Raw genomic sequence first — 16,468 nt, 5'->3', positions numbered from 1 at the left:
GTCACTTCACCTGTGTGGCCCAAACAGGACCACCTCCCCAAGTGGCTGGGTGCCTTCATTGATTTGGGGGTCCTTGGCAGTTGTGATTGACTGGTCGCCTCTGTTTGGCCCAATAATTCTATGAGGACCACCTGGCCGTCTGTTGGTGCCCATCATCTGCCGGACATCACAGGGTGGGATCAGCACTCTCCAGAATCAGCTGTCCAGGAGGCTGACATGCCCTGCATGACTGGCAGCTGACCCAGCATCTACAGTGTGAGAAGTTCAGCACTTCCAGGCCCTGGCAGTCATGATCTTTTAAAGAAAGAGCAGTGCCAGCTGTTGAGGAGATGGTGCCAGTTCACTCGGACCATACGCTGCTCTACGGAGTGTCTGGAAACTTCAGGCTGCCAGCCACCACACGTCGTCAGCCAGTGACAGCCATTAAGGACCCACAGGGGACACCCGTGAAATGCCAGTCTACTAGTCGTCTCCTACATCCAGCAGTAGGGGGCACAGTGACCCATCCACAATTTTAGAGGACTGTCAACTCAATGCCCCCATTGGTGGGATTAGACAGTGCCAGCATTCTAACCCCCCCCCCCACACAAACTCACTACCTCTTCTGTATTTACTCTTTAGGAATGTGCCCGTCCTGAAAGGCACTATATCAGTTTGTCAAATGCAGTGCACAAATGGCAGCTGCCATGATGTTGATGGGCACCTCCTGTCCCCAGATGCCCCCCACAAGAGGGCGCAGTCTGCATCTCCTCCATCACACCGATGTCTAAACTGGCTGCTGTCCACCGCTAACAACTGCCACTAGGGGTGCCACCTCTGCCCGCCGTCACCTACAAACACCCCAAGGCCCCCTGAATGGTGGGAAAGCTCGGCTAACCTTCAAGATGGAGAGGAAAAGAACAAAGAAAAAAAAAAGAAAAAGCCCAGCAAGTGTGGCAGCGCAAGTCTGTTTACTGCGGGCTGATGGCTTAATCACGCAATCAATAGAATGTCAGGAGCAGGGGAGCCGCATGCGAGCGCCAGGCGAGCGGCTGATGAAAAATACATGAGGTCAAAGGCTGGCGCGCTCGGCCCGCAAAATTAAAACCTGCGCCGCTACATTTGTCCAATATCGACAGGAAAATTAAAGCAAGCAAGAAATGGGACGGGGAAAAAATATGGCCGGCTTTAATTACCAACCTGCGTCGTGTTCTCGTTCTTTTAATAAAAAGGGGATTTGACAACCTTTAGTGTTATTAAAGAACACAAACGGCGACGAGCGAGGGGACGCTGACGGAGTGGACAAAGGGGGGAACTCAGCCCTGGCGTCGCATCTCATTTCGCTTAAGAAGGCGCGGCTGCACTTCCATATAGCGCCTTACCCGGCGACACACAGCGGGGGGCTAGTGAAATGGCAAGGGGCCACTAGGGGGCGGCCATCGGGGTACTGAGAGTGGAGCCGAGCCACCGAGGACATTCACGGGGGTCACGGTGACAAAAGGGTGCAAGAAAGAAACAGAGAATGAGGTGAGCTACGGGGTCACCAGCGAGGAGGGCACTCAGGGTGGCAGCTGCGTTACGTCCTCCTTGAGAGGCCATCGGGCGCAGGTCCTTGGAATGACAGTCGCTCCACTAAAGAGGAAAGCCCATTTAGCACAGTGAGGGTCTCCCTGCCTCGCTGTTACAAAAAAACTAACTGGGGGGAAGCAGCTGGCAGCACACCAATGGATGGTCAAATGAAGTGACGTCACACACACCTGGGAGGACACGACGGGACTCACTCTGGGGGCCCCCTATTCACTGACTCGGCTCTATGAAGGACTCTGGCCAGAGCTGCCATCGAGGCTCCAGAAGTGACGTCAGTCCGACTGACTCTGCCTCCCCTTCACCCTCCCAAAATGGCAGCCGCGGCAGGACTCTGGATTACAAAGCAGCCTCTTCTGCCGCCACACCTTGGGGGCTCTCCTGTGGCAGAGGGGGTCCTTCTGTAATCCAGCATTCCCAGTTTGTGCTGTGAGGCGGCCGGGTGGAGCCCAATGCGCAGTGCAGCAGCGAACCACCGGGCGACGGTGGCAGAAAACAAAAGCCGAGTGGTTGGCACTCCAAATGAAAAAGGCGCTTTATTGGAGCAGAACAGGAAGTAGAAAGCTCAATGTATAAAAATCTATAAACAGTCCTCGTGTCACCTCACTGGCGGCAAGTGTCATGGAAGGCCTCCAGGGTGCGAAAGTCCCTCCAGGTGGGCGGCAGGCCGTCTTGAAGGTACTTGCCACAGCGCTGGCAGGGGGCTTGGAAGAGTTTGATGTAACTTCGGAGCCACGTCTGGAAAGAAAACAGAGAAGGTGGTCAGGGCTGGCATCAGGGAGAGGCGGACGGACATTCCTGTCACTCGCGTTGAAGCCCCAGGGTTCTGACTGATTACTTAATAAAACTTTCATGTTTCACACGAGCCACCATTTCGAGTGACCGCTGCACGGACCACACAACACCACATTGCTAGGGTGCCAGTCACGTCAAGTGACATCATCGGAGCGGCCATATTAAAGCTGGTGTCACCGGGGATGTTCTGAAAGTCAAGCGCCAATTTAGCATTAATTTCTGGCAAACAAATGAAAGCTGCCGTTTGCCGGACCCCCGATTGTGGACTTGTATGTTGGCCCTGCTGAAGGACCACCTTGATTTTCTGGTTTTGACTTTCGAGACACTTCCTGACCAACTTCCCAGGTGACAATCCCCATCCTTGTGGCCTGCCATTTTTCAGCTCTAGACAGAACCGAGGTGGCCCATCAATCATCACAGAGTGGGTGCTGTCCCCACACGTGAAGGGTCATGGGGGTCCACTCACTTATGGTCCATAAGTATTTGGATGGTGACATCGTTGTTATTAGGGTGGCTCTCTACCCAAGCACACTATAATTACAGGCTGTGTGGCGAGAGGGATTGTATAGGGTGGGCGGCTGGTTGGCACTCCCCGAGGTGACTGACTGGGGTACGAGACCAGCAACACGCTCAAGTCATCATGTCAAAAGGCAGCCCTCCCTTAGGGTGGGGCGTTAAGGGGGCGCTGTGTGAAGACGAGCTCTTGGGGCGCAGCCCACCCTGACTCTTCCACCTGTGTGCCCCCCCTCCCCACCCTCCTAATTCACTTCATAATTTCAAACTCTTCACTCCTTCCTCATCTTTTGGTCCTGAAGGTTGGCTCTGCTCCTTTGGTCTTTTCTCCTCCTCAGTTGCTCTCCATGGTCCTGACTCGGCCAGGCTGCTCTCAGTTGTTCTCTCTCTTGTGCTGCTTTGTCCGTTTTGTAATATGGAGAGCACTCCAGGTGAGGCCTCCTCCGCGTGTTAAACATCTTGACGTGTACTCTCAAGAAGGCTAATGGGACATTAGGTTATATAGCGCCCTGATGTGTGGAAAGTCCTGTCACCTCTTAATTCTCCTCCTCAGCTGCTCTCCTCTGGACTTTCTCCAGGGCTGTGTGTCTTTTTTTGGAGGTAAAACCTGCGCACCTTCGTATATGAAATATCATTTTGTGACTCCACTGCACTGTGACATTAACTCGTGGCGTGACTTTGGCATTAGTCCCCATTAGTGGGAGTCGAGCCTTTAGGAGAAGCTCTTGATTTAACATACAGATATCCTGTGCCCACTGCCACCTTCTGACTGAAGACTTGACTCATCACGGCAGGATGTGGGACCCCTGGAGTGGAGTCCACGGAGGTCTCTAACGTCCACCACACTACTCGGTCACTTATTTCCTGTGTCTGGGGCTCTCTGTGTGTCTTTGAATATTTTTGTGCCATTCCCCATTAGCCATCTGCCACCTGTGCCCCTTCTGAGTAACGACTTTGAAGACAGCAGGCAGGATGCACAGTGCAGAGTCCCTTCACGATTTTCAACTCTTCATCTCTGTTTGGGTCTCCTCCTTCAGTCTCGCTGCTCTCCATGGTGCTGAATCAGCCTGGTGCCTCCGCTCTGGACTTTCTCTGGTGCTGCTTTGTCTTTTTTTCTTGGAATATGAAGACCCAAACAGCTCCCAGTGTCATACAAAGTACAAATGGCACCTGCTGACCTGCACCTCATACGTCGGGTGGCACTGCACAACGTCATATCTTGTCCTCTCGAGTCCGATCCCCTCTTCATCTCCGTCACCCTAACTGTGAAGCTCCTTCAGTCTCATTGCTCTCCATGGTGCTGAATCAGCCTGGTGCCTCCGCTCTGGTGCTGCTTTGTCTTTTTTTCTTGGAATATGAAGACCCAAACTACACAGCGTTCTCCAGGTGAGCCCTCGACCGAGTGGCATAGCAATGAAGTATTGTGTTAATACATGCCCACTGCAATCCACTGTGCCAGCCTGATGCCTCATTTTGAAGACTTCAGTCGCTCCTCATGCGTTGCTCTCCGTGGTCCTCAAGTTGTCCACAGGGCTCTGCGGCGGGGGCCTCACAGGCGTGTTAAATTAGCCCCACACGTAGGGGGCACCACATAACCTAACATCCCACAACAACGAGACGCTTCATGCGCCGCTCAGACCGTACAAACACACCGTCGTCCTGAGCCTGGTGATCTGGAAATGGCTTTGCACAGAAGTCTCAGCGCGACGTTAGAGCGGCTAATCATTCTCTGAGCCCGTGCTGGGAATACACAGAGTCTGAGAAGGAAGGTTAACTCGAGATTAATGCCCTCCCAAGCGGCTGGGCCGGGACCCTCGGTGTTAACTGGACGGCTCGCGCTCATTAGTGGAATCCCCGCAGCTCCAAAGACTTGAGCCTACACTTCCCAACGGGCTCTCCGGCCTCAGAGGGGATCAGCGGAGGCAGAAGAGCAGCGCGTGTCAACGGGACGCGGCACGGGGTCAGCAAGAGGATTACGGTATTGACATTCGAGCTTAATGGTGGGCTTGCTATGGTAAAATACTCCCAGTGGGATTTTGGGGGGATTCACTGGACATGCCTGTCAATTTCAAACTGGGCCTTGGCTAACGACTTGGAGTTAAGACTGTAAAGCCGTCTTAGCTTGTCACAGACACGCATGGACTGAACATCTGACTTCAGGGTGGCAGAGGACCACAGTCGGCCCTGGCATTAATGAACCCTGGATGGGGCGGCATGAACATAAAACCACCTTCAGCGCTTAAGCAGGAATGAAAAGCGCACCTGCGTTCAGCGCCCACGTCAGTCCAAAGCCTCCTCACTCCGTCAGATCAGCCGCCAGCTCTCCAGATGACCCGCTGCACCCCCAAACGGGTGTGTGGGGCACATGGTGGACAGGACGAGGGCACTCAGGCCTGGCACTGCCTCACGGGTACCCCCATAGAATTTACATAGTGTTTTAGGTCCAGCGGCATAATAATAAAAGTTGACTTCACGAATGGTGCCCCCCACATCGAGTATTTTAGATAAATCACGCCAGCCTTTAGGTTGTGGCACACCACACGCCCGCCAGGAAGCAGAGGCAACGAGATGGAGGCCTTCGCGGTCGCTCGGCCGGCCACCGCTTAATTATGGAAAAGTGACATTTTGGGATTCAGCTGGCACCCGATGGAGGCATCGTGTTACAAGGTGTGATAAACGGCGAATTTCTGAGGAGCCGTCGTCCAACAAGTGAGGCATGATCAGAATAATCCTGCGCTGATCTTACGCGGCGCTTTAATCAATCTCAATTCCCTCGGCGCTAAAAGGAGCACTGGAGGTGAAATATTAAAGACACGCATCGGGGGCCGTCACTGATGACCCTCTTCGGCGGGCGGTGGGTGGTCTCATCTCGGGGATGCAGCAGGCCTCCTCTCCTCACAAAGTCATTCGTGTGCGTGAGCAGGACATCACATACCCCCCCAACCTAAAACTTTGGGGGGCTCCCTCATCCAGCACACTTACCAGCTGTGTGCAAGCAGGGGGGGCTCGGCCGTTTGAACTGGCAGAGGGAGAAGAATCAAAACTCAGAGGGAACCAGCAGGGACCAAAAACCTGACGAGCTAAATACGAGTCGAGTCAAAAGGGGGAATTCGTATTGTAATATGAAACCCACCACCCTGGGGGGCCGTGTCCCCAACAACGAGCCACCATGTCAAGTAACAAAGCCAGAAAAACAAAAATGTAACAAACAAACTGTGGGGCCGATGTTTGTGCCCAGCACCCCCAAGTCTGGTGAAGCCCCCAACCAGTAGCCACAGCACCTCTGCATGTGGGGGCCCGGCAAGGACTTGGATGGGCGACCACCTAGGAAAGGCTTGGGGTGCAACCAGGAGAGGTGCAGGCGAGGCCAGCAGGGGGCGCTGACCCTGTGGGACATGAATTTGAAGTCCCGAGCCGAGAGGAAAGTGTGAAGGAGACGAAGCAAATGGAGATCAAGAGAGAGGCAGGGGGTCTGCGGTGCCACAGAACTGAAATCAAGTCAAGGCAGCCCAGTGCGTGCCACCATCACTGGTAACGAGAGACGACTGGAAGAGGTGGCAGGAATGAGAGGAACTCGAGGAAGAGGACGAGACCACGACTGGCGTGTTCTGAGGGGGCACCACGACGCATGCAGTAGTTACGTGAGGCCTCACCTGGTGGGCCGCTGGCTTCAGTCAGTCCTGAGCGTGACTGGCATCACAAACTTGCGGGCACAGCCGATTACAGGTAAAGGGGACTCTCACATCAGATGGTACCCCTTGTAGGTGGGCCAACAGCGCTGATAAGACCCCTGTAGTCTCCAGATGATTCGCCCACTTGATTTCCTTCAGGTGTAACCAGCAGACGCACACCCCCTTGACATCGTGGGTGGGCTTCGAGACGACGCCAGCCTTTGCTGACCCGCACAAAGATGGGCCGTCACAACACGCCGGGGTCTTCTCTTCTTTTCTTTTGCTTTGTGTTTTCTTCTCTCAGCAGATTGATGGCTGATTGGGTCGACTTACCGGCAGCGGCGGCCGTTTATTTCATCTAAGCAGTCGGCGTTACACGGGGGGGTTCGGGGTCTCGCGTCCTTGCTCCATACCTCCTAGTAAAGTGCCGCTTTATTTATTACAACGGGCCTTAAAACGACTGAGAGGTGTATTTATTTAGTCAATCCATCAATCCGTTTTTATTTTCTGCCGTGTCGCCAAACGCTTCCCAAGGCAAAGCACTTAAAGAGGAGGCAGCTGGGAGTTCCGCCATGCCAGCCGCGGCTCAGAGGGCTGCTCGTCCCCGCGCCCAGCTGGCACTGCCCTCCTCCATCCTTTAAGGCCAGCGAGAGACGAGGGAATCAACAAGCATGACTTTATGAAATCAACGCAATGCCCATCCATCCTCGGGTCATTTACATAATGGCCTTATCTGAACAGGGCTAATGGAGTCTGCAAGTTAACGCCAACCGTCCGTCCGCCTGCCAGCTGATTGCCTCTTAAGCACATCAAAGCTCAATTGCATTTCAGCTGACAAATATCCTCACGCGCCCAACTTGAACAAATGAGCAGCGTGACGCGCCAAGGGAGAGAGATGGCAGATTAGAGCGTCCCAAGCAGCGGCCCATCAGCACCACCTCCACAGGGCGGGCGAGAAGCGCCCAGGTGTGCCCCAAAGTAGCCAAGGCGAGCTGCAGCATGCCAGTCACCCTATACTGACATCGGGGAGCGTCTGGCGTGATGGAGCCTCCCGTAAAGCGTCCAACGGGCTAAAGCAGAGGCGTCGCTACTCACCATAAACGACCGCACCACCACGTCGGGCATTTGGGGCAGCTGGTAGTGAAGGAGGGCTGTGGTCGCGTGATCCGTCACCTGCAAGACACAAGTTCAAGAAGGTAGGACTTTTGTAACTCAGCAAAAGAAAAAGAAAATAAAAGCAGAAAAGAGAGGCTGACGACAACTCAGGAACCCGTGGACCACTCGAGGACTCCAAGTGCCCCCAATGGCACCACGCAGTCCCCTTCAGATTGTGCCCACAATTACACTCACCTGCTTCTGGTGGAGACTGCTGGGTGGCCCAGGGACTTTGATTGGGGACCGCACTGACCTTGTCCTTGTCCCCACAGGACAGAAGCCACACCACAGCAGATGTGGCAAACCGATGGCTGAGGTCAGGGGGTCATGAAATGATCCTGTCACATCAGCACCGATGGACCCCGAGGAGGAAATCAATGACCAGTGAAGCTTCAGCCCTTACTGCCAACTCACAAACGGCGTCACGTGTCGCAACACAGATACAGCGGCACTAGAGAAGGTCCAGGGATGAGGATTCAGAAACTGAGACCTCCGAGCCGTGAGGAGACCCTGAAGGAGGAGACCCCTCCATGGCCACAGCACCCACACGTTTGGACCAAGACCAGTGAGGCGGAGCACAGCTGGCGCTTAGTCACGAGTCACACTACAAGGCGGGTGAGCGACCATGGAGAGCAAATGTGAACCGCACAAAGAACGGAGCACAATAACGAGACTTGAAGCGCTGAGGGAGAGGGGCGGGGCTATACACGCAGGGGGTGGGGCCGTAGGAGGCGGGGTCTCAAGCGCTTCAGCTAGACGGGCCGTTGCCTTGACAACTTGGCTATTAGCACGTTGTAGAGACGGGGCTGGAGAGGGGCGTGGTTGGGAGGACTTTGCCCGGAGAGGGGTGGGGCCTTGGTTGAACTGGGTGTGGCCTTTGAGCAGTATGATGAGGAAGGGGCGGGGCCTTGAGCATTAGGAGTAAAGTGGACCGGGGTCTCTAACACTTCCTCGCTGTAAGACCACCTTACAGGTCAGCTGACAAACTGCCTGGGCGCGCACACACTAACCAGTGCTGGACCAAAGTGGGACCTGTGGTGGTCCAGTTGTATGGGGTGCAGCTCTGTGGAAACCTTACATTGAGGATACATAACACCATATGACAGGAGTCGCCAAGCACCTTCAGTTATGTATTTTGGGGTGTCACCCTGTGTGAGGGGAGTGCATAGAGAGGAGAAGGCGCTATAAAGAGAATGGATAAGCAGCCCACACAGCTGACTTTGTGTTCCTTTCCTTAAACGTACCTGAAAATTCCTCATTGCATGGAGTTCATAAAAACGGGAGCGCTTCACCATGCATTCCGATGTGCGCCCCGTGAAGACTTTGAAATAATAAAAGTCGGCGTGTCGGCAGTCGAGCTTAATAAGCACTCAAGAGTTACGCATCCAAAATGAAGACGCATTAGAAGATGGTGACATTACAGACACGCGTCCCAAAAGCTGATGGGAAAAGGAGCGGGCGGCTTTGAAAGAAAAGTTTGAGATGCCAGGAGAGGGAAAAAAAAAGAAGCAGAAGAAGAAGAAGAAGAAGAAGAAGAAGCAGCGTCTTCTCAGCGACTTGTTCATCAAAAAAGAAAAAAAAAAAAAGAATCTTCTAGAAAATGAAGACGAAAGAAAATTCTTTGATCCGGCGCTACAGATGTGAAATGTCACTTGAAAAGCAATTTCTTTTAAAGGCAAACCCAAATTGGCTGGCGCTCTAATTCTGATGGCACATGTGCTGCTCCGCCAGTAATTCCTTTCTAATGAGATTTGGGGTAAAGAAGAGAAAAAAGAGAAGGAAAAAAAAGAATAAAATAACAGGAAGAAGAGGACTGAACAAAACCGGACCCCCGTCACTATCAATTGGGGTCTGTCGATGGAGGTGCCGCCTCACCCATCCAGGGTCTATACCACACAATAATGGAGACAAATCTGCATGGAAATACCCCCTGAAAGGCGCTATATAGAGTCACAGTGACCCCCCCCACACCACAGAGTCTGCGGAGGGTGCACTCTATCAGAAAGGCGCTATATAAAGACATGTAAAGACCCCCGGATGGTGAAACCTACTGAAAGGCGCTATATAGAGTAACAAAATGGTACACCACCATCACCACCACAGTCCCCCGTGGGCCTGTCTCTTGAGGGGCCGCTCCACCTGCCAAGGCTCACACTGCAGGAACATGGAGACAAGTGAGCGGTGACATACATGATGCCAGTGTAAAGGGTCACCTCAAGGAAAGGCGCTATATTTAAAAATCATAAGACCAAGTCTCTGGGGGAGTCATGTGGCCTGCCAAGCTACCAGTGCAGACGTAGCGAGACAGGCCTGCAGTACACATGAAGTGCAGGTGGAAGGCGCTATATATATCAAAACAGAAAATGCTCCCCACTTCAGCTGCCAGAAATGTGGAGACAAATGGGGGGCACACATGCGGTGCCTGTGGGTGGCACACACCAGTGAAAGGCAAGGCACTAAATCAAAAGAGAGGGCCCATGGAGGAGCCGCTCCACCGCCGAGAGCTCACGCTGCAGAAATGCGGAGGCCGACGTGTTGCACATGCAGCTTGAGGTGCCTCTGGATGGAGGGCACGTGAGGAAAGGCGCTATATAACACAAGCGGCCACTGACTCTTCTGCTGGTGTCCCGAGGGTCAAACGTTGTCTTTGTGTGACTTTCTCGCCCGCCGTGGTTCCACCAGGACCAGACCTGAGGGGCATTTTAGGAAAACAGCTGGAAATGAAGAGCTGACAAATAAACCATAAAAGGACACAAACCCACCAAACTCTGCGCGCCCCTCAGGAGTCGTGTCTGAGATGAAAAAGGGGCTCCCAGAGGGCAGGGTCGTTCATTCTGTGACTGGAGCTTGGCATCATGGCGGCCCTCGAGCCTTGCATCTCCTCCTTCCATTCACCCTTTCCATCAAACCCACTTAACCCAAACAAACTCAGATGCCACCCTTGAGCCAGTGCCTACCCAAAACCAGAGAATCTGATGGCAAAATGCCTGCTTGGCTTACCTTTTGGAACACCTGGTAGTTGGAGCGAGACCAAATATCAATCTGGAAGAGAAAAAAAAAAACAAAGAATCAGAGAGTCAGAGGGGCAATTCTCGTTGTGTGAGCCCGTAGATCATTGGCACCATTTTTAACAGGCTGTGCCTCCACTAGACTGGCAGACAGGCACCTGCTTCCCACTTTGCACTCAGCTATGGCTCTCACACCTCAGACCTCCAGAGCTGCCTGTGCCAGCACGCTGGACCTCAGAATCAGGTGGGGAGGCTGGCACTGATAGTGATGTGCTGGGGGGGAAGTGCCACTCGGTGGACTGCACACCCCGGGGGCATCAGTTTGGTTTCTTTAAACATTGTTGTGCTCATGCAGGCAGCCGTTGAAGTGGGCACCTGTTCCTAAACTGCCAATGCTGGCACTGGCGCTATATACTGGAATGGCTTATCTCTGGGACTTTGGGGCAGAGACATTCCAATGGGTGGTTGGCAACGATAAAAGGAGCTCTGCTAAATATACATGGGTACTGGTGCCACTGTCTTTAATGCTCTTCGAGTGTATGGGGACTGGCATTTTCAGCAACACATTTGGAAGCTCATTGGAATTTCCCTTAAATAGTCGGAAGCAGCGGGCCGATGCCCACCATGAGGGTCCCAGGAAGTGAAGTCTCAGTTGGCCACTGGGCAGAGTTCTCCTTCAGCTAAGAGGTGAAGCCAGCAGGCCAAGTTTGATGCCCGCCACTTTGGGGAGGACGTGGTGCTGAAGGGATTAGGAGACTGCAGTGCATGTGGCACCATCCTCAGGTGTAGCCATGCTGGCACTGAAACCCAATGTCTGCCACCCTACTTTCAGCTTCTGCCAACACATGAAACATCTCGTCTCTTACAGCCCTCTGGCAGGTTTCCCCTCCACCTTCCACACTGCTGTGCTCTCTCTGCCTACCGGTGTTCCCTGCCTGGCACTCAGGTGGATGATTTGTTCCAATGGTTGCACAACTCAGAATTGTAGTAAAGGCTGGCACAGCCCACGCTCTTCAAACATTTGGACGTTGTAGGACTGAGTGGAGTAATCGGTGCCACCATTGGCCACCAACCCTGCCAGACAGGGCTTGTGCCAATTACATGGTGACCCCAGACCCACCCAACCACCCTCAAGTGACACCACAGAAGGCCAGCAGTTGGCAGCATGGCAAAGCCTGACAAGCAGAGCTCATTGGCACTTAATGAATTGACGAGAGTCGGTCAACATCGACACTCAAACCAAAATGAAGAATAAAAAGCCTGGAGAACAAGTCAGGGCTGAAATTAAGAAGGTCAGATGTGGGGAAGGGAAGAAGACCACCACAAAGCACAGAGCGGACCCTCTGACCTCGCTGAACTCCACAATACAGAAAACACAGGAAGGTACGGGCACAGTACCAGGCCAGGCTGACCCTCAGGAATGGCACTGGTCAGACAGGCCACTCTATGGTCCCTCAGTGGGTGTTGGTGACAGAGGAGGAAGAAGAAGAAGAGGAGCTGGGAAAATGTTACTTGAAGACCCTTCAGAGAGGTGACTGAAGGGATTGGTGGTCTGTGGTGACTCAGGTGGCCTCACATGGGCTGTGTGTGTGGAGTGCAAATCTAAGCTCTGCCACCCAGGTGACTCCATCAGCACTACTGACATTTCCTGGTGGTCTTACAGTTCTTGGTGGTCCAACACACATTACCACCTGATTGAAGAGAACTGGATAACATTAATATTGTGCTACAAGAAATGTTCACGAAATGAAGGTGGGGTCTTCTGTGCCCCTCAGTTAAATTAAATGGGTGAGACACCAACCAGGTGCCCATGGCTACTGAAATGCTGCTGTCTGTAAGCCCACCCTGTTTCCTAAGCCCCTTGTAAATCACCACATCAGTGGGGTACACCCATGATGAAGACTTCATCTCTATATAGTAGGTACCCCTGTGCCTCCTTAAATCCCTCTGGCCACAGGCAACCATGGAGAGGGCGGCGGGCATGGACTTCACTTCAAAAGGGAAGAATCCCACTAAATATCGGAGCTCTGAAGGCTTCACGGTGACAAACCTTCATAGACAGAGGATATCGGAAAGGGGGCAAATACTTTATCACAGCACCGTGATCATTGATGCCAGGCTCCAACCGAACAAACAGATGGACGAGTCATAAGGAGGAGGGGCTGGAAGAGAACTCGGGTGCAGACCCCGGGGGGTGCCATCGAGCTGCCTTTGCATAAGGACACAATGAGCCACACATCTGGGTGGGCACCGACCCTTTGACCGAAGGCTTGTAACAGCACTCTGAGTGTGCAGCCAGTGAAAGGCGCTATAAAAACAGATGGAATTAAACCGAGTCTCCATTAAATGAGCGTTAACAAGCTGTCCTTAACTGGCCACCACCGCTTTATGGGACTGGAAGGACTGGAGTGAGGAGCCCCATCGAGTGACCAAGGGTGTCAAACCGCACATTCCTGCAGGAAGTCACAGATGTCAAGGATCGGCCGGCGTGGCCACAGCTGTCTGCTTATTCCTGTAACGACATGCCCTATGAATGGCGGGCGCGTGCCGTATGGACTGTGAAGTTCTTACAGTCGGGGCACATCGAGGGCACGCTGAAGTTTGAAATTCATCAAAAAGCCAATTCCTGGTAGTGTTGGATGGACGGTAGGAAACACACGGCGCTCCAGTGTTTGCACTTCCTTTCATTCCTGACATTTCGCTACATCTGAAGCAGAAATCCCAGAAGGCCACTGAACTCCAACTGGTCCCCACGTCCCGATGCCGAGAGCACACAAAGCGGCGCTGCCCATGTCCAGTGCCGGGATGGCGGCTCATCTCCCCGGATGTGGGCAGATCCGACCTGACATCGATGACTTCTAAATATAGCAGGACTCGGTATCACAGCGTTCCCTGTTAGCTCAGGTACGGCCGACCTTCTCACGAAAACACAGGAGACCAAATAAGTGGAGCGGCGCAGGGGAGGCCTCTGATTCGGTCTGCTTACATAAGAGAGAAGGGCAGCAAACAACGGCGAAGAGCGCACTGGCAGAAAACCTCTGATGAAGTCCCGCCTGGGGAAGCACTTAAGGCCTTGGACGTCAAACTCGGAGGCCGTGGGTTCAAATCTCACGACGAGCAACTCACTTCACCAGGAAACGGAACTGAAGGGATCTCAAATGTTGTAAGTCAAAGTAAGTAAGACGAGCTGAAGATCAACACAGACCTCCGTGTTAGCGCTTGCTGGGCATCATCTGTTGGAATGTATTTGGTAATGCGTGCAGTAAGAAAATGCATTGTACTTGTCATTCCAACAGAGGGCGCATCACAAACATTTGTAGTCATAAAATGCATCAGTGCAAATGTCTGTGACAAATGCAATGCAGTTTATAGTGACAAATGCTTGTGATGCGCCACCTGTTGGAATGACAAATACAATGCATAGTCTTCATTAAATGCCATTTGGTATGGGATTCATAACAGTGGTGCTAATGTTTGTCATGCATGATCTGTTGGCATGACGCATGCAATGCATTTTAGAACTACAGATTTTGTGAAGCACCATCTGTTGGAACAACAAATATAATGCATATGTCACTGTTAAACACCATTTGTTGTGGGACTCATAAAAACAGGGTTAATACTTGTAGTGCACCATTTGTTAAAATGACACATGCAATAAATATGACTACAAAAATTTGTGATGCGCCATCTGTTGGAACGACAAATACAATGCATGTGTCTCCATTAAAAGCCATTTGGTATGGGATTCATAAAAACAGGGTTAATGTTTGTGCTGCACCATCTGCTGTAATGACACATGCAACGCATTTTAGAACTACAGATTTTGTGAAGCGCCACCTGTTGGAACAACAAATATAATGCATATGTCACTGTTAAACACCATTTGTCATGGGATTCATAAAAACAGGGTTAATACTTGTGGTGCACCATTTGTTAAAATGACACATGCAATGCATTTTTGAACTACAGATTCTGTGAAGCGCCATCTGTTGGAATGAGTAAGTGTCTGTTAAAAGCCATTTGGTGTGGGAAGGAAGAACAGAGGAGTGCAACTGGGGTCATTCAGCACCACGGAGAGCAAAGAGGGAGGTAAAATTGGAGGACCATGGAGAGTGAATGAGGAGAAAGACTGCAGGAGGAGAACCAAGTGGAGATTAAGAGGGGCCACGATCGATGTGTTAAGAACATAAGAAGTTCCACAAACACGAGTAGACCACTCGGGCCATCTGTCACCCGCTTGTTTAGCCAATAGCCAAGCTGTCCCAATGTCCCATCCGGAGTCTTCTCGCAGGCTCTCAGCATTCCCACAACCCTCCGAGTAAAGAAGAGCTCCCTGGCTCCGGTCCCCATTCTGCTGGAACTATGACGGGAATTGGGGGGGCGCTTGCCCCCGTGACCACTCTGCCTCCAACGCCTCTTCCTGTCACGACCCAGCAATTCCTGCTTAACAGCCGGAGCCCAGCGTGCCAGCGTCAGGTAGCAACGAGCGCGCCTGGCAGACGACGTCCTTCTGATCGGAGCCGAATCGGCAGTCCTTGTTTTTATTTTCCGGCGCCGACCGCATTCTGCTCTCCTCTCCTTTAGCATAACAGGAGTGGTAATAAGGCAATTTTGTGAAGGTCGTCTGAACGATTTCAAAGGCGATAACAAATCAAAATGTTCCCTGAATCTAATATCAAACAGGGCTGGTGTCAGCATTTATTAGAGAAATCAGATTCGATCCCCCACCCCCTCCCCCTCCCTGACACGGAGCGGGGGCTTTGAAGTTGGAAGAATGCGGGATCGCAAATTACCCAAGAGAAGCTTCAGCGAGGCTTTGAAGGCCTCCTTTGATACGGCTGCCAGCCCCCCCGCCCGCTCGCCCGCCCGCTCCCTCTTACTCAGACGCTCCGAGGCTAAAACACCCCATTTTGGCTCTCTTGGCGCTCGGTGATAATTAGAGAAAAAAAATGGCACCGACGTAACCTCCGCTCCTAGGACGCCGGCATCTGCTGGGCCATCCGACGTGCCCGAGCGGCAGGAGCAACAAAGGACGCGCAAGTCCGAGGGCGGCGTGCGGAGCCTCAGCGGGTCTCCGTGTTAATTAGACATTCGCTCGTTAGGCAGGACTAACGAGGAGAGGCGGGGCGCTCGTTCTACCTCTTGGTTTGCTCCCTCTGCCTTTGGCGCCAGCTTCACCCCGGGGCAGCGTAGGACAGCAAACTCAGCCAGTGATGCCAAGCGGCGCTCTTCGCCCAAGAAGCTTTCGGCCAAACGGGGCACTCGGCCCACTCTGCGGATGTGACAATGTTTAGGCTGACAGTGCCTCCTTATTCTGAAGAACCTGCCAGGAGTACCCCAAAGGAAACAATGGGGGGTCTCGGTCAGGGGATCAACTCAGGCACGTCAAGATAAACTCCTTCAACAATCAGGGTAGAAAGAGGCCAAAGAGCAATGGAGACACTCGGCTCACCCTGCAAATGGGACCCCTTCAAAGCTGAGAGGGCCTCGTTATTCTGAAGAGCCCACCAGGAGTCACCCAAAGGGGAAGTGGGGGTCTCGGTTACTGGCATCAACCATCTTAGAGCTCGTGCTGTGGATGGGATGACATCTAAATTAAAAGGGCCTCATTATTCAGTAGAGCCCACCGGGAGTCACCCATGGGGGCACTGGGGTCCGCTCAGTCGTGTCAAGCGCTGCAAACTGGCGACCACTGGATTACAAAAAGAAGACAAAAGGTGCTTTGTGCCAAGAGAGGAACTCCACCCAAACCGAGGAGGG

At 52.7% G+C, this 16,468-nt stretch overlaps 1 protein-coding gene across 1 annotated transcript in view; it reads right to left on the bottom strand.

Moving 5' to 3' along the window:
- Nucleotides 1-2,073: 2,073 nt before the first annotated feature.
- The window catches only part of med27 (mediator complex subunit 27), a 170,669-nt gene continuing 156,274 nt past the window's right edge, over nucleotides 2,074-16,468 (bottom strand). The window contains exons 6-8 of the mRNA XM_039762576.1: nucleotides 10,698-10,739; nucleotides 7,638-7,715; nucleotides 2,074-2,301 (exon numbers count right to left, since the gene is read on the bottom strand). Of these exons, the coding sequence (XP_039618510.1) occupies nucleotides 2,167-2,301; nucleotides 7,638-7,715; nucleotides 10,698-10,739 (255 nt within the window). The 3' untranslated portion in view covers nucleotides 2,074-2,166. The remainder of the gene's footprint in view (nucleotides 2,302-7,637; nucleotides 7,716-10,697; nucleotides 10,740-16,468) is intronic.

This window comes from Polypterus senegalus, chromosome 9, assembly GCF_016835505.1.
Source record: "Polypterus senegalus isolate Bchr_013 chromosome 9, ASM1683550v1, whole genome shotgun sequence".
NCBI classification, from domain to species: domain Eukaryota; kingdom Metazoa; phylum Chordata; class Cladistia; order Polypteriformes; family Polypteridae; genus Polypterus; species Polypterus senegalus.
Note: the sequence above shows the minus strand (reverse complement) of the source record. Positions and strands in the feature narration are given on the sequence as shown.